Source organism: Fonsecaea pedrosoi (genome assembly GCF_000835455.1).
Source record: "Fonsecaea pedrosoi CBS 271.37 unplaced genomic scaffold supercont1.4, whole genome shotgun sequence".
NCBI classification, from domain to species: Eukaryota; Fungi; Ascomycota; class Eurotiomycetes; order Chaetothyriales; family Herpotrichiellaceae; genus Fonsecaea; species Fonsecaea pedrosoi.
This window is the reverse complement of record NW_013550612.1, coordinates 2,841,779-2,858,156: the sequence shown is the minus strand read 5'-3', so window position 1 is coordinate 2,858,156 and position 16,378 is coordinate 2,841,779. Positions and strand designations below refer to the sequence as shown.

General features: G+C 50.1%; 7 protein-coding genes across 7 annotated transcripts; 4 read left to right on the top strand and 3 right to left on the bottom strand.

Annotated features, from left to right (window-relative positions):
- Positions 1-312: 312 nt before the first annotated feature.
- Z517_06836 (uncharacterized protein) lies at positions 313-2,132 on the top strand (the record flags this gene model as incomplete). Its single annotated transcript, XM_013428575.1, has 2 exons — positions 313-524; positions 593-2,132. 2 exons carry the CDS (start codon positions 313-315, stop codon positions 2,130-2,132), a joined length of 1,752 nt encoding a protein of 583 aa, XP_013284029.1.
- A 227-nt stretch (positions 2,133-2,359) lies between these two features.
- Z517_06835 (uncharacterized protein) lies at positions 2,360-3,400 on the bottom strand (the record flags this gene model as incomplete). The annotated part of the gene is made up of 3 exons (XM_013428574.1): positions 2,360-2,514; positions 2,567-2,675; positions 2,759-3,400. The coding sequence occupies 3 exons, from the start codon at positions 3,398-3,400 to the stop codon at positions 2,360-2,362; spliced, it is 906 nt and encodes a 301-aa protein (XP_013284028.1).
- Positions 3,401-4,279: 879 nt separating this feature from the next.
- Positions 4,280-6,374, top strand: Z517_06834 (uncharacterized protein; the record flags this gene model as incomplete). Its single annotated transcript, XM_013428573.1, has 6 exons — positions 4,280-4,542; positions 4,609-4,815; positions 4,886-5,600; positions 5,694-5,776; positions 5,844-5,922; positions 6,012-6,374. 6 exons carry the CDS (start codon positions 4,280-4,282, stop codon positions 6,372-6,374), a joined length of 1,710 nt encoding a protein of 569 aa, XP_013284027.1.
- A 167-nt stretch (positions 6,375-6,541) lies between these two features.
- On the bottom strand, positions 6,542-8,199 carry Z517_06833 (uncharacterized protein; the record flags this gene model as incomplete). Its single annotated transcript, XM_013428572.1, has 2 exons — positions 6,542-7,704; positions 7,782-8,199. The coding sequence occupies 2 exons, from the start codon at positions 8,197-8,199 to the stop codon at positions 6,542-6,544; spliced, it is 1,581 nt and encodes a 526-aa protein (XP_013284026.1).
- A 663-nt stretch (positions 8,200-8,862) lies between these two features.
- On the top strand, positions 8,863-11,088 carry Z517_06832 (uncharacterized protein; the record flags this gene model as incomplete). The annotated part of the gene is made up of 6 exons (XM_013428571.1): positions 8,863-8,911; positions 8,962-9,036; positions 9,123-9,301; positions 9,367-10,025; positions 10,092-10,414; positions 10,517-11,088. 6 exons carry the CDS (start codon positions 8,863-8,865, stop codon positions 11,086-11,088), a joined length of 1,857 nt encoding a protein of 618 aa, XP_013284025.1.
- Positions 11,089-13,465: 2,377 nt separating this feature from the next.
- On the top strand, positions 13,466-14,304 carry Z517_06831 (uncharacterized protein; the record flags this gene model as incomplete). Its single annotated transcript, XM_013428570.1, has 2 exons — positions 13,466-13,894; positions 13,975-14,304. The coding sequence occupies 2 exons, from the start codon at positions 13,466-13,468 to the stop codon at positions 14,302-14,304; spliced, it is 759 nt and encodes a 252-aa protein (XP_013284024.1).
- Positions 14,305-15,206: 902 nt separating this feature from the next.
- On the bottom strand, positions 15,207-16,109 carry Z517_06830 (uncharacterized protein; the record flags this gene model as incomplete). Its single annotated transcript, XM_013428569.1, has 2 exons — positions 15,207-15,851; positions 15,921-16,109. 2 exons carry the CDS (start codon positions 16,107-16,109, stop codon positions 15,207-15,209), a joined length of 834 nt encoding a protein of 277 aa, XP_013284023.1.
- Between the last annotated feature and the right edge of the window lie 269 nt (positions 16,110-16,378).

The window sequence follows — 16,378 nt, the reverse complement described above, 5'->3', positions numbered from 1 at the left end:
GAGAACCTGGCAATAGAGTTAGTGGGTCGGTTCGATCCTCTGAGGCATAATTCCGTTCGCAAACGCACATGTTTGGAAATGTCTGGACCCCCTAGATAGAACGAGTCGTAAGAGAATCCAAAATGGTCAATGTCTTCGCTGAATCGACCTCCATCTTGGCGAATGGAGAGATTCGAGAAGTATGCTCCAGCTCTATCGGTACAGTCGAAATATACATATCTTGGAGAAGTCCCCATAGTCTTTCACATTTCTATCTTACTCCTGCTAGTGCTTGTAAAGGGGCTCTTGAACGTTTCATTTCCATTCGAGGAGATGTCGTCGACATCAGTTTCAACAGGCCTCTGGGCGAAGTATCCAGCTATTAACCAAGTCAAGCGTACTTTAAAGGTGGTCTGTATAGGCGCTGGTGCCTCCGGTCTGCTGGTTGCGTACAAATTGCAAAAGCACTTCGACAACCTCGATCTGACCATTTTTGAGAAGAATCCGGATATCTCTGGGACATGGTTTGAGAATCGATATCCAGGGTGCGTTAAAAGACTGCAGCATGGTGAACCCAACAAGTCTTGGAGATGGAGGCTCTAACCTTAGGCAGATGTGCTTGTGATGTACCTGCTCATTGCTATACATTCTCGTTCGAACCCAAGCCAGATTGGAACGCCAACTATGCTTCTTCATGGGAAATACACCGGTATTTTACAGATTTTGCAACCAAGTATCGCCTCGGAAGATTCATCAAGCTCAACCACAAGGTGGTTGGAGCCATCTGGTCAGTTGACCGCGCCGAATGGGATGTCTGTGTCGAGGACCTCACCACCCGTAAAAACTTCACAGTCTCTTGCCACTGCCTGGTCAACGCTGGAGGAATCCTGAATGTGTGGAAATATCCACCAATCCCTGGTCTGCTGGACAAGTTCCAGGGTACAGTTGTCCATTCCGCCGCCTTTCCAGAAGATCTCGATGTCAATGGCAAGGTTGTTGGCCTGATCGGAAATGGTTCCTCAGGAATTCAAATCCTGCCCGCCATTGCGCCCCAAGTGGCTCAACTAAAGACATTCATACGAGAAGCTACCTGGGTCTCGCCTCCAGCCGGCGAGGAGTTCCGGACCTACAGCGATGAAGACAAGGCTCGCTTTGCCTCTGACCCGGATCTTCACCTTCAGGTGCGGAAGCATGCAGAGGAGGTCATGAACAGCCAGTTCTCCCTTTTCCATCGTTCGTCCGAGGCTCAAAATCAAATTCGAGCCTACATGGTGAGTGAGATGAAGCGGAAGATAAACAATGCAAAATTGGAGAAGGTCCTCATCCCGGAATGGTCTGTGGGCTGCCGCCGTCTGACGCCTGGACCAAACTACCTCGAAAGCTTGTCTCGAGACAATGTTGAGGTCGCCTTTGGGGAGATCACCCACGTATCTGAAAAAGGTCCTGTATTAGATGACGGCAGTGAGCATCCCGTCGAAGTCTTGATCTGTGCGACAGGATTCGACACAACATTCAAGCCACGTTTCCCACTCGTCGGGGACAGTGGGAAGGAGCTCGCGTCCGAATGGAAGGATGAGCCAGAAGGGTACTTGGGGATCGCAGTTCCAGGCTATCAGAACTACTTCATGTTGCTGGGACCAAACTGTCCTGCAGGAAATGGGCCGCTGCTGATTGCAGTCGAGGCACAGGTGGATTACCTTGTCAAAATGCTTTCGAGGTTCCAGAAGGAAAACTGGAGCTCATTTGAGGTCAAGGTCGAGCCGACGAAGGATTTCAACGAGTGGAAGAATGAGTACATGAAGCTGACGATCTGGACTGAGGAGTGTCGATCGTGGTACAAGAGTGGCAGTACATCGGGGAACGTCGTCGCTTTGTGGCCTGGATCAACCCTCCACTACTTGGAAGCAGTCAAAGATGTCAGGTGGGAAGACTGGGATATCAAACACCAGCCTGGCCATAACCGTTGGGAGTTCTTGGGCAATGGTCACAGCACAGCGGAAGCAAGGACACGAGACTTGTCTTATTACATTCGCCAGTACGACGATGAACCTGTTGATCCGTGTTTGAAAGCTACATCTCAGACTGAAGAAGCGGCAAGTGCAAAATCCTCAGGACCTGTCATGTTTGAGAGACCGTTGGAGACTAAGCTCTGAGTCTCACCATGTGAAGGAAATTGGAATTGGATTATCCTCCAGAGAATACAATGCGAGCTGGTCCTTTTGTAGAGAATCGAGATATGTATGTGCATATCTAAACGGAATTTCGAGATTTTGGTATTCTGGCTGACACGACCAAATTGCATAGATCTAGTAGAGACTACGGCAGGTAGATGACATTTCATATCCAACAACCCCTTCAGCTTCTCTTTCTCGTCTCGAGTCTATGATATCGGCTTAGTTAAGTCCAAGTCTTTTGGTGTGACCAGGATCTTGATCTGGTTGTCTTTGTTTCTGAGAAGCTCCTCGAAACCCTTTTCCACCACATCGTCGACCTTGATTCTACTGGTAATCATGCTTTTGGCTTCGTCAAATTTGCCTACCAAGATCAGCAGGAAAGCGTAGAATGTGATGTAGAAGTCTGGCGGTACCGGTAACAAATTCCTCGACAACCTCTCGAAAGTCACTCTCATCATAAGCCAATGATCCATGGAGTCGTAGCTCTTTTCCCATCAGCATGGTTATCGGGACTTTCAGGTCCTGTCTCTCCTCATCAACAATCTGATCAGCAGCATCGGAGCTTCAAATGGGTTGTGTCAAATGAAGTCACTTTTCCAACTCACCGGCTGAGTAATACCAGCCACCATAACGGCAGCCCCCCTGGGTCCCAGCGCTTTGAATCCATCTTTGAAGGCCTTTTCGACGCCAGCACAGTCAACAAGGATATCTACACCGATTCCTCCAGTGTGAGCGAGGCATCGTTCAGCCACATCTACGACTGTTGGATCCAATGCTTCGAGACAGAACCTGGCGACTTGAGCTCTCCTGGTTGGCGATGGCTCAGATACGATAATCTTCGTCACCATCCCCTTGACACGAAGGTTGTGAATGACGCCCAACCCGATCGGCCCGCCGCCGATGACTAAAGCGGTGGTTGAGGGCTTAAAAAGGTCACTGTCGAGCAACTTTAACGCATGCCTCGCCACCACCAGTGGTTCAATGAGTGCGGCCCAAGGGAGGATGGATTCTGGCACGGGATGACACATGTCGGCGTCCACAGCGACATACTGAGAAAGTCCTCCCCCTCCCCCACCGAATAAGCCCAGGAATGCCCACTTCGTACACATGTTCGAGACATCAGAAGTGCACCTGGAACATTGTCGACAGCAGATGCGAGGGTCGACCATGACGGATTGCCCCAGCTTGAGGCCTGTCTTCGTGCCTGGTGGAATTTCAAACACCCTTCCGCAGAATTCGTGGCCCATAGTCACAGGCAGAATGGATCCTGTTGCAACATTTGGTTGCTCAGGTGTTGGAATGGTTATCGGACCTGTTCGACCAGTTACTCACCGACACATTGTCGAACATGGGATGTTTGTTCTTTCATGCCGACTGCTGTGGCATTTCTCACAAGAGAAGTTTACCGGAGACGTATTCATGCAGATCGCTACCGCATATTCCACACCACTCTATCTCAACCAAAACCTGCCCCTCCTTTGTTTGTGGTATCTGTGCATCATCAACGCGAACGTCGCGACGGCCGTGATATCTAGCCGCCTTCATCTTCGATATTCGCTCCTGGGAAGGACTGTTTACGTCTCAGTTCGACTTAAGCTTGGAATCTTCTGAGCAACAAGCACATGCAGCCAAAGAAATGCAAGCTCAGCCACGATCGTTGCTTACGACTTGGGTGTGATAAAGCCTTGGGCAACGATCGTGGCTACACTTGCAGCTCGTTCTCGGCTACCTGTGCTTGTTCCCGGGACTGAGGGCCTTACGTCCGATAAGGTTGTGAAGGGGAATGTACATACCTCGCAAATTTTGCATGGTAGGTTCTAGGAGCCAGCTGAACAGTGAAAACACCAGAGACTTTGTTTTCGGTAATTACGACCTTGACTAATATAATTTGACACAGGGGCATTTTCGGTTTCCGTGACCGTGTCGCAACAAGCTGATGCGACCTTCCTCTGTTCCGAGCACACTTATACCCACGGCCTGCTGTCGTACGCACGTGAGAGAACGGGAAAGCAGATGTAGGACTCGACTTCAGGAGATCTTGATCTGGCTCATGGACTTGTTTGTCAGTTGCTGTTGCGATCATCATAGCTCATTATCCCAATCGTGTCCTCAGCGTTCCACGAAGAATGTCATACTCTGTGCCAGAAGAGACCCGCAAGGTCCTGGTGGAGGGGATTCTGAAAAATCCTTTGATTTCCAATGACCTCCCCAGAGAAATCGAAAACCTCAAAGACAAGGTCATCTTTACGGGCACAGATGAGCCTCTAATACCTATAAATTGGCGTTTTGCCGAGAGCATTGCCTCATTGAAAGCCTTTGAAGCGCTGATGCTGAGCGCTCTAACTTCTCGAAAATATGGCCATCAGCCTTCGAAAATTACTATCAACACGTAAGTTTGATCACATTGGTACCCAAGGCTGTTGAGGTTCACCCGTTGATCCGGGTGCATGGATAGTAATCATGCGTCCTTATTCATTATGAGCTCGGTCATCACGCAAATTTTGGACAAAGATGGCGCCCCCAGACCGTTCAGTCCTTTTCACGCTGAAAGCGGCAAGCTGTTTCCCAGTACGGATATTCATAATAGCGTAAACATGTACCGCCAGCTATCATCGAATATCTACAAAGCCAAAGACGGCAAATACTTTCATACTCATGGTGAGTCTCGTCCTGGAACAAATCAAAGAGAGCGGGCGATGTTGCTAAGCCATGATGCTCGCCATCCCAGGGAGCTTGAATCCGGACTTTACCTTGAAGGGACTAGGGTTGCCGTTGAAGGGCAATGAGGGAGAAGACTTCGACACTGCCGTCTCGAGATTCAGAGCTGCCGTGTCTAAATTTACCTCGGACGAACTGGATGAACTGATGAATGTCCAGCTCCGACAAGCCGGCACAGTTGTTCTGTCCCCAGAAGAATATTTTGCATCGGAGCATGGAAAAGTAAATGCTACGAAAGGTCTGTTTGAGATTAAGCGTGATCCCGGGAGCGCACAGCCGGCGTCATGGTGGCCTGAGAACGAATCGAAGCCCAGTTCCCCCAAACGGCCCCTGGCTGGCCTCAAAGTGGTTGACCTCACCCGCATCATCGCAGCTCCCACGATGTCTCGGGGCCTCGCAGAGTTGGGAGCCAGTGTGATGCGCGTCACGACCTCCACCGAGCCTGATCTGTCAGCTGTCCACCAGGATTTGAACTGGGGCAAATGGAATTGCGATCTTGACTTGCGCAAAGTCGAGGATAAGGAGAGACTGGTGGCGCTGATCAAGGAAGCTGATGTCGTTCTAGATGGATATCGACCTGGTGTGATGGAAAGATTAGGCTTTAGCCGCCAGGCAGTCTTTGACATGGTCAAGGATCGTGCGTACGGTATCATCCATCTCCGAGAGAACTGTTATGGCTGGCAAGGGCCTTGGGCAGAAAGAAGCGGATGGCAGCAAATCAGTGACGCGGTTAGTACCCGATCCTCCCATACGGTAGAGTTAGCGATATAGAGGGCTCAGAGCTGGCGGCGTGGTAATGACTGACCTCTTCATTATGAGCAGTGCTGCGGTGTGTCCTGGCAGTATGGCAAAGCAATGGGACATGACGAGCCAGTTACTCCCGTCTTCCCCAACTCAGACTATTGGTAAGTCCCGGAGACGCGGCCAGGTGGTCTATATAAGAGAGTCCGTGCTGATGTCATTTTTGAATAGCACTGGGGTGGCTGGCACTACTGCGGTGCTACAAGCCCTGTTGAAACGAGCAGAAGAGGGTGGAAGTTATGGTGTTGATGTAAGTTACGCACGAAGCGGCGAAGTCACACCCTGAAATTCCCCCTGACTTCAACGTTAATAGGTACCTCAAGACTAACAATGAACTAGACCGCTCTGAATTACTACTCACAGTGGCTAGTATGTTCTGTGGGAACATACCCTGAGGACGTTTGGTCCAAGGTTTACTCTCGCCACGGATCCCCAGTGTTTCGAAACTACGACAATATGCCTCGACTACTCCCCAGTATGCTGAAGTTGCTTCACACTCACGACGCCTCCGAGTTGTTTAAGCCGTCGTTCTTTCGGGCACAGAAGTCTCACATCCTAGATACTACATTCGTTGTGGTGAGACCGATCGCTCAATACGAGCCCGCCGTTACTGAGCTTGGCTTTGATATCGGTACCAGAGGCAACGGTACGGACGCTCCACTCTGGCCGAAAGACCTCAACGTCGAAGTGGTGAGCACCTGACCTTGACCAACCAAGCCTACCTTGACCATGCTTGCGTGGAATGTATGGTAGGACGGATAGCACTCTTGGTTAGCTAGACATTGAAGATATTTCAGGTAGAATGTTTGTCGATGTAAATTGTTGTGCAAAACTTCCTAAGCCGACGTATCTTAAATTCTGATTATCCATCATGCCGAAGATTTGGACAGGTATTCTGACACAAATCTGCCACCAAGTCCTTTTTTCTGATGGAGAATGTATCTACCAACAAAGAAGACTACAATCGTGAGAGCACCAAGGCTTAGAACCTTGGCGGAACGAAAGCTCTTCCTCTTTCTCTGGTCCTCCATTGTCTCTCCACGCCGAAACCCAATCGAATTCTTGACGGTTAGGTATTTTAGGTTCTTTGCATTGTAAGGTGGAAAAGTGAAAGCCATCAATCTATCCATCCAGGACGGAGGAGCAACCACAGCTCTTGAGTGAGAAAAGCAATCGACTCCATACTTGCCATGATACGCCCCCTGCCCAGACTCTCCGACACCACCAAACGGAGCACCGTGTAGGACAGCGTGGAAAAAGACGTTGTTGATCGTCACTCCTCCAGAGAGGGTCTTGGCAAGGGTTTCATCTATGACAGCTTGGTCATTCGAGAAAAGGTACAATGCCAGAGGATTCGGCAGCTTGTTGGTCCGCTCGATGGCCTCGGCAACGCTGCATGTGATAACAGGAGTAATGGGTCCAAATATCTCGTCTGACATCAGAGAGTCTCCCATGACAACGTCGCGAACGACAGTCGGGTGAAAGAACCGCGTCCTCTTGTCGTGCTTACCTCCATAGGTGACCACGCCGTTTGATCTATCGAGGAGATTTGACAGACGGTCAAAGTGGCGCTCGTTGACGATTCGGCACATATCTCCTGGACCCTCCCGGAGATACTGTGAATTCCAGTATGAGAGCCTCTCGAGCAACTGGTCGACAATTTCGGGCTCGGCAAAGACATGATTGACGCTCAGACAGATCTGCCCTGCGTTCGTAAACTTGGCATAGCTGATTCGCTTTGCAGCAAAGTCGACATCAGCGGACTTTGTCACAATGCAAGGGCCCTGACCTCCCAATTCCAGGACGACTGGTGTGAGATGCTTTGCCGCTGCCGCTGCGACAAAGCGTGCGACCTTGTTGGAGCCGGTGAAGAAAACATGGTTGAAGCGTTTCTCGAGAAGACGTGGCATCTGATCTGCTCCAGCCGTGACCAATCGAATTGCACTCGAATCAAGATATTTCGGTATCATTTCCTTCAAAAGCCTCTCGGAATTGACACTGAGCTCGGAGGGTTTTAGCATGATGCAGCAGCCTGTTCGGAAACCATCCAATTAGCACCATCTCCAGCAAACAGGGCACTGCTCCACGACTCTCTCTCCAAGTGCGTACCTGCGGCAATGGCAGCGATCATAGGCTGGAGTAGAAGCTGTATTGGATAATTCCAGGCACCAATGATTAGAGTCACTCCAAGCGGCTCTTTTCGAAGACGAGCCTGTCCCAAGTGACGCATGAGGAATCCTGCGTCGTCAAGCGGGACCGTCCCTGTCCATTCGTCGAGATGTTTGAGATGATCCAACACATCGGACTTCAGGGTGAATACCTCTGCGGACACTGCCTCGATGGGATGACGATTGAGATCCGCCTTCAAAGCTTCCACAATCCGCGCTTCGTTGTCTTCCAGCATCCACCAAACTTGCTTGAGCTGCCAGCGCCTCCAGGCATGGTCTTTCGTTCGACCAGTTGTGAATGTGGAGAACAGTGTCGAATATGCATCATCTACTTCTTTCACAGAGGAGTAGGTAGCCATGTTGAGAGTTGTCAAAACCGAAGGCCGGGTGACCTAGGCAGCCTGGCATCATATCCCCAGGAACAGGATGTTAGGGGGTGCCGTAACTGCTTGAGGTGTCGTAGGCGTTCGGTCGGTACTTTTGCAATAGGCACAGATTGAACGGAAAAGTCAAAGAAAAGGGACTGGTATCTCCCACAATGGACGACGTCGTCCAAGGGCCGGACATTGTGGGAGGTACCAGAACTCCACTTTACCCCTTACCCGCAGCCTTGCCGCCATGCCCAATTCGGCACGCTGCTGTGTCGTTGTTTAACAACACCGGAGCCCGGCCACAGCACACTCCGCAAATTGTGTCGGGCCAATGACATTGGACTGGTTTGCCCAGCTCCTCTTTGAACAGACCCTGAGCTTCACTTTTGCTTCCGCTTCCGTAGGTAGTCACGCTTAGCAGCCGGAACGATGCGTGTATTTCCACGGGCTGTCTCCCCAGTCCCCACGATGCTCTAGGAGAAACTTCCGACACCTGCGTGCAAAATTTAAATGGACGGAACGCTCGTCTTATATCTCGACATTAGAAGTCCACAGGCTCATGTTCTGCAGATCCATGAATAGTTCCTTTGACTATTGTGTAGAAATTCCACGTTTCGTCAGTAGTTTCAGTCGGAGTGGAGCACAGATAACATGGCTTCGAAACGAGCAGTCCGGGTCGCAAATTGCTCAGGAGTAGCCGGTAAGCGCAACGATGCAATCTAGCTAGACATGGTACTGATCCTTTTGCAGGAGATCCAGCGGATCTCATGCTCGCACAGGCGAGAGAAGGGCAGATAGATGTCATTACAGGCGACTATCTGGCAGGTGTGTACCTCACCAGCATCAACTAATTCCGAGCGACCGTTTAAATCGCGATTTTCTCACTGATGCAATGTACTGGGGATGATCAGAAGTCAACCTTGCTTGGAATGCCGAAGCATTTGCACAAGGAAAGCATCCGGGCTACGCGATTACCGCGGTCGAAGGACTTACCAAGTCTCTAGACTTGATTAACGAAAGGAGAATCAAAGTTATTATCAATGGAGGAGCCTTGAACCCCAGGGGTTTGGCTGAAAAGGTGGTAGACATGGTAAGTCATTTAAATGCACCCAGCCTAACGCACCCACCGCCTTGTTTCTCATTTCGCTTCCCCAGGTTACGGAGAGGAAGTTCGATCTTTCCGTTGCGTACGTGGACGGAGACAACCTGATGCCCCGTGTCGATGAAATTGTGAAGTCCGACGTAAGCGGCCAGCTTCGCCACCTTGACTTTGACAACAGCAACGTCAACTACGCCAAGGATACAGACTCTTTTCTCCACGATAAGACAAAGAAAATTGTGTGCGCGAATGCATATCTTGGTTCTCGCGCGATTCGACGAGGGTTGGTCGAGGGGGCGGATATCATCGTCTGTGGCCGCGTAGCAGATGCTTCTCCAGTCATTGGAGCGGCTCAATGGTGGCATGGCTGGAAAGATGACGACTATGATCAACTAGCCGGCGCATTTCTAGCAGGACATCTGATCGAATGTTCCTTCTATGGGAGTGGAGCGAACTTTTCCGGGTTTACCCGCTACGCCACGAAGGATCTTATTCGACTGGCGTGTCCCATTGCCGAAATAGATGGTAATGGCGACACCATCATCACAAAGCATGATACATTACATGCTGTCATCACAGAAGATGTGGTCAAATGCCAGCTGTTATATGAGTTACAGGGGAATATTTACCTCAACAGCGATGTCAAAGCCGATCTATCAGGCGTGAAGGTGCGGCAAGCTGGGAGCCACCGAGTGCACGTAACGGGTGCAAAAGGGTACCTATAGCCCGGTCATGCTCTGTCCCAGGCGATCACTGCTGACTTGGATATTTCTCCCACCAGATTTCCGCCTCCTCCAACGACGAAACTAGCCCTGTTTTACAAAGGTGGGTTTCAGGGCGAGTTTTCGATCAACGCCACAGGACCCGCGATTTCCAAGAAATGGGATCTGCAAGAAGCGCAGATTCGCTCCCAGCTGGAGGAATGGAACGTTATCAAAGACATCGATCTGCTTGAATTCCAGAGAGTTGGCGTTCCCGAGGTCAATCCAAGATCTCAACTTGCCGCGACGTGTTCGTTGCGAATCTTCGTTCAGGCCCAGAAGCCTGAAACCATTTCCAAGGTATTGCAGGCGTGGTCTTACAACGGCATGCAACATTTTCCAGGTAAGTGACGACTGCAGATTCCTTTGGAGAGGAATGAACAGGTTGATCATTCTCCAACAAGGGAAAACAAAAAAGGCACTGACAATTCTTCAATTTTCCCAGGCATGCATTGTTCTCTCGATTTCCGAAGCGCTGCACCTCAACCATTCCTAGGGTACTTTCCCGCTTTAATTTCTCAGTCCGAGATCGACGAAGCAGTGAACATCCTTGGATATTCAGAAGGTCAGTTTCAAACACGCCGCATCCCCGTTGGTCCCCCGAACCAAACGGAAGTACTGACGGCACGGGACAACTATGACACGACAAGCCCCTGTGACCTTTCCATCTTCGGTCCCACTCGCATGCGGCCGCTTGGGGACATCGTACAGGCGAGGTCGGGTGACAAAGGCGCAAATGTCAATATTGGCCTCTTCGTTCATTCCGATGAAGAATGGGATTGGCTGCGGAGCTTCCTCACCAGATCCAAGATGCAAGAACTCATGGGAGATGATTGGAACGAGAGCTATCACATCGAGCGGGTAGAATTTGCCAACCTCAAAGCCGTGCATTTTGTGGTCTACGGAGTGTTGGGTCGTGGAGTGAGCAGTTCCGCCCGATTAGACTGCTTGGGCAAGGGGTTTGCCGAGTTTATACGATATGTACACGTCCCAATTCCAACGAAGTTTCTGAAGTAGAGAACACATTTTGTGTGGGCTCTTGCAAAAAATTAATTGACCAGGATAAACGCTATCTTCTACAGTCTACCGTGATTGACGGCCACCACGAATCTAGCCGTGCGTTTCACCAGGAAGATTCACGAGGACCGTTCCCAAAGGTGTGCATTGGTTGACAGTAGTGGCCAGCTGCGGATATACCTCAAACCAAGGCTCCCTCATGGCCCAGTTGCTCTAGTCGAAGACGTGTTCTTGAAAACCTTGAACGAGGCACACAGGTTCTCCATGCTCATCCGTCAAGAGATGGGTTTAGACCGTGGGCGACTGTACGGTTAGATATTCGGTGAACAGGCGCTCGAACTTTTGGGGGTTTGCCAAGTACAGCGAAGGGTCCGTGGTCGGTATGTCCCGAAGTTTTAGGAACGCAAAAAAGACGATTAAAACTGGGTGTAGGACAGTTTCTTGTACCTTGTTCAATCGATACCATGTGGGGACATCTTCGGCAGAGTGAGTGACGGGGTAAGTCCTCCACTACAGGCTCAAACATGGGTCAGTTATACCCAGGCTCTGGACGGAACAATATCTTCTGCTTGCATCCCCACGAACATTTGCGATGGGAGGAGTCGAACTTACTCTTTGTAGTCTGTACATGAGAAGGTAATATTTGCGAAAGATGGCATTGAGGATCTCCACGACTGTACTTCCGCCGGCATGGCGCAGGAACAGGTGATCAATGCTGGGCGTGCGCGGTAATTCTTGGGCCAACGGAGCAGATGGATGACGGAAAAGATCTAAATGAGCCTCCCAAAGAGCCCTCGTCATCAGCGAAGAGAAGCATCCGCGGTCCGCCTGGTGCATAACCTGACAGAGCGAGCGGAAGAAGCTAGTCGTTGTCGAAGTTTTAATGCCACAGCATCGTCGTTGTCCTGTAGGCGACTGTCGACTGAGATTGCTACCTGATCCAGCTCACCAAGATGGGTTGATTCCTACATAGAGCTAACCCGAATTCATTCTGCTCATCAGCGATGCTTGATCGCTTTCCGTCATTGTTCTCCATCCAGCGTGGACCGCCGGCGGAAGGGGACGTTGTCGGGTAAGGCCTTGTGGTCTTGTCGCAGTCATGAAGCTATTGAATTTCCTGTTCAGAGCGGTCATCGCACCAGACAGATCCGTGACCATGCCGTGCAGTCTTTTGACCTGTCGCTCCAAGCTTGCGTTTCTTTGCTGCTCTGTCTCCCGCTTAGCACGCACGCCTTGTTGATCAAGCACTCGCTTTCGTTCGAGCTGGGCTTCGGACCGAACACGACGCCTTTTGGATCTAATTCCATTCTTTGTAGCGTTGCAAGGATGTGTTTCTCGGTTGCGTTTGAGATCTGATGTTTGGGACGAAACTGACGTGGACAAGAGAGACTGACTGAAATGGCAAATTAGAGTGTGAGAGACCTACCACCACATATATCGTTTATCGTTAAGAATCTGGGGAACTGTCCCCCCCAATCAAATCACATTCTGTCCTCCACACCGGTACAATGAGTTCGAGGCCAAGAGAAATGGAGCTTTTGACTCATTAGCCTACAGGGCGTCTGTTGCAGTGCCATGTCTCGCTCATATTTTCGAATTCGATTGGGGGGTTGTTCACGACTGGCAAGGAACGACTGAAAGCTGGAAAATTGTTTTTCCTTGTCACTTTATGCTGTATGTACATCAACCGAGTACATAACATTTTTGTACGCTCATGTATCTAGTGGTCAAATCCACCTCGTCGGTTTTAACGACCCATATATACCTACCCATGTTGGATCCATAGAATAACGTAATGAAGATGACCTAAATTAAACAGGGGATCATTGGAGCGTTGGCGCAATGAGCCCATTTTTAGCTGCACTCCCTTCATTCTGTTCTTTAATTACAATCCCTTTGTTACCCAAGATACTCCGCCGTGAACAATGGTTTCAGCAATCTAAATGTTCTGTTACGAGAATAAACTGCCGTAGGCGTCTGGGGAGTGTCCACTACACAATTTTGAACCTGCTGCCCAATGCAAATACCCGCCAGCAGATTGGGATAAGACTGAACAGTATGGCTAGGTATGCGGCCGGGATTGTTAGCTGTGCTATCGGCATCCGTCCTCTTGGACGTCGTTGTGTGTTCAGCTTTGCCCGTTGGCCCCCTCATGAATGCCACTCGGAAATGTCCCCTGCCTCGTGATCAGATAAGTCTGCTCTATTCCAATCTCTGGTGTAGTACTGTTCGACAACCTGCACTCTGTTCATAGACTGACAAAACGCGAATCCTTGGGTCCTCGACAGCGGGTCAGTGTACTAGAAATAGCTGGAGCCCACCATCTTTCCTCCCCTCCTGTCAATCAAACAATCGTACAACAACTCAGGGTCAACCAATGCCTTCAGAGGTGCATGTTCTTCTAATCTCTGGCGGATGTCTTACACCACGACATTTCCAGGCCTTAGCTACGCTTTTGTCTTCACACGGTTACACCGTATCCAATCCCCGCCTAGCAAGTAACAGTATTCTTCCACCCGCGAATTCTTTCCAGATTGACAGGGATCTTGTGCGTGACATTGTCAAAGAAAAGACCGATGCGGGCAAGGAAATCATCGTGGTCATGCACTCGTACGGCGGACTTGTAGGTACTGACGCCATGACTGGGATGGGCGTCAAAGAGCGCAAGGCACGAGGACAATCGGGAGGAGTTAAGTGGTTGGCGTATATGGCCGCCTTGATGCCCGTCATTGGCGAAAGGATTATTGATATACGAAAACTGGAAGAAGGGTTCGTCGAGGATCACACTCACACTCACAGTTTTGTTGTAAGTCTGCTCAAACCTTCCTCAGAGTGTTCTACCTTCGTCGCTAGCTGTTCTCACCGATCTAAAACCCTCTCCTGCAGACGGATCTCGTCCTTTTCCCCAAAAACCCGGCTCCCGGGTTCTATCACGACTTGACAGATCAGGAGCAAAAGATGTGGACGGAGGAGCTGACAGGCTTCTCGCACGATGCTCAGCGGAAAAATTGCCAATATGAAGCCTGGCGCGAGATCGATGTTGCTTACCTTTTGTGCGAACAAGATCGGGCTGTACCACCCGAGGTCCAAAAGACAATGATTGACCGGGTGAGAGGGTTTGGAATTGATGTGCAGGAAACGAGATGTAACAGTAGCCACTGCCCGTTTCTAAGCCAACCTGAGACGGTAGTAGCATGGATTAATAAGTTGAGATAAGCAAAGCACTATCCAATGCGCAAGTCAACAAGAACAGTCACAAAAGACGGATTTCTTCAACCCTTTTTTACTCTCCCCTATGTCCCTGCATGGTGCAATCTGCACCAGCGACAATCAATTTTGGTTATGGTAGGGGCTCTGTGGCAGTCATGATTATGAACTCAAACATCCACGCGAGAACTTTAGAGCCCAAAGTACTAATCTATAGGTATTCCTTGACCCACAGGAGCTTATTGTGAACGCAGTGAGACTGAAGCACGAAGGAAGATATAAATTCCAAGAAATGCAGCTGCGAAGAAAGTTAGATGAATGGGGCTTCACGGACGACTTGGACGTCCTGGAATTTCAATACATTGTGATTGTCACATCTGGCCGCGTAAGGGTTGGGTTGTTCGCAATTGGAATAGGCTTGTATCTCATGTATGAGATAACTTGAACCACGAGACGATTATATTTGAAGACAATTGTGATTTTCAACCAATACCTACGCAGACATACAGCGTCGTGATAAACCACAGTACGTACGTCTTGGATACCCTTGCCACGCTTAATGCAGGTGAATGAACAGGGTTCATTACAGGGCTAAACCGCTCGTGGGACTTGTCGACATGGGAGGGCCCGTGACATACGTATTTGAAAAGCGAAATAAAGAGAATGTGCAGTTGTATGTGTAGTTGGGCGTGTATTTCAGACTTTTTATCTTCAACCAGGGCACAGGTCAATCACGGCTCGCTTGACTCCCCTGCATCTGAGTCTCTGTAACGACAGAAGGCTTCCATGGCGCCGTATGTCGTATACCTGGTCAAAGCCCCAGCTTAGGTAGGTGTCACAGATTGGTATCCACGGGACAGTGATTTCAGCCTCGACCACTTTAACCCAAAGTAATTTCATCTGAGCTGCTTCTAGTAGTTCGTCGCGTTGATCGTGAACCCTCCATCCACGACAAGGTTATGACCATTCACAAGACTCATACGGGGGTTGCACAAGAGAACCGTCGCGTCCCCAATTTCAGAAAAATCCGCTCTTCTTCCCTGGCGCGCCTCGTTCTGGGTGAAAAAATCATTTCCTGTTGACTGCTGCGCATCCCCAACAACGTCGTCTAGGAGGTGTGTTCGCAGGAACCCAGGTGACACGGCATTGACGCGGATACCAAATTGTCGAGCTTCGAGAGCGGCGGCTTTTGTGAATCCAGCCACTGCATGCTTGGACGAGGCGTATCCCGTGGAGCGGGCTCCAGCCTGAATAGATCCAATAGACGCACAATTCACGATGGCACCTCGAGCCTTCTCCCGCCCGTCCTCAAATTCAATAGGAGTCTGCTTCACCATTTGGGCTAGCTCGTACTTCATGCTCAGCCAGACCCCGTCTTGGTTGACGTTGATCACTTTGCGCCATGTCTCGTACGGCATTTCCCAGGTCAAGCCCTCCTTGACCGCGACGCCTGCAAAGTTGGCGGCGTAGTCGATCCGGCCAAATGTGGCTGCAGCTTTCTCGACGGCCCCACGGATTTCGTCTTCCTTTGTGACATCGGCATAGATGGTGATGCACTGGATACAGCTTGAAAGTCAGTCCACAACTCCTCCCAACGCTCTAGTGTACGTTGATGTGTGTACTACCTTTGTGCCAAAACTTTCAATCCCGGCTTTGGCCTTGGCCATAGGCTCTTCGCTGGCCCAATCCACGATGGCCACCGCTGAGGCTCCTTCTTTGGCAAAAGACATAGCGACAGCATTTCCAAGACCTCTAGCACCGCCTGTGACAAATGCCACCCCAGGTGCTACTCGGCCTTCTCTGATTGGTGCCATAGTGAGGATCACAATCTAAGACGCTTGCCTTAGTTTCTCAAATCATAATGCTCTTCACGCGATAAGGGTATAAGTCACGTATATCTATAGTCCTGTTAACCAGTCGTTCAAAACGACACGTGTACCTAGATTTCGAATACAGCACTAAAGGTGCTATCATAGTATAGCTGACAGCCTCAGCAACTCAAGTATCGTCGAAAACGATCGTAGCTAACGCACTTGCTGGCATATGGTCACCTCATGCTGCCGTCGTGGGAGTTCGGCACACC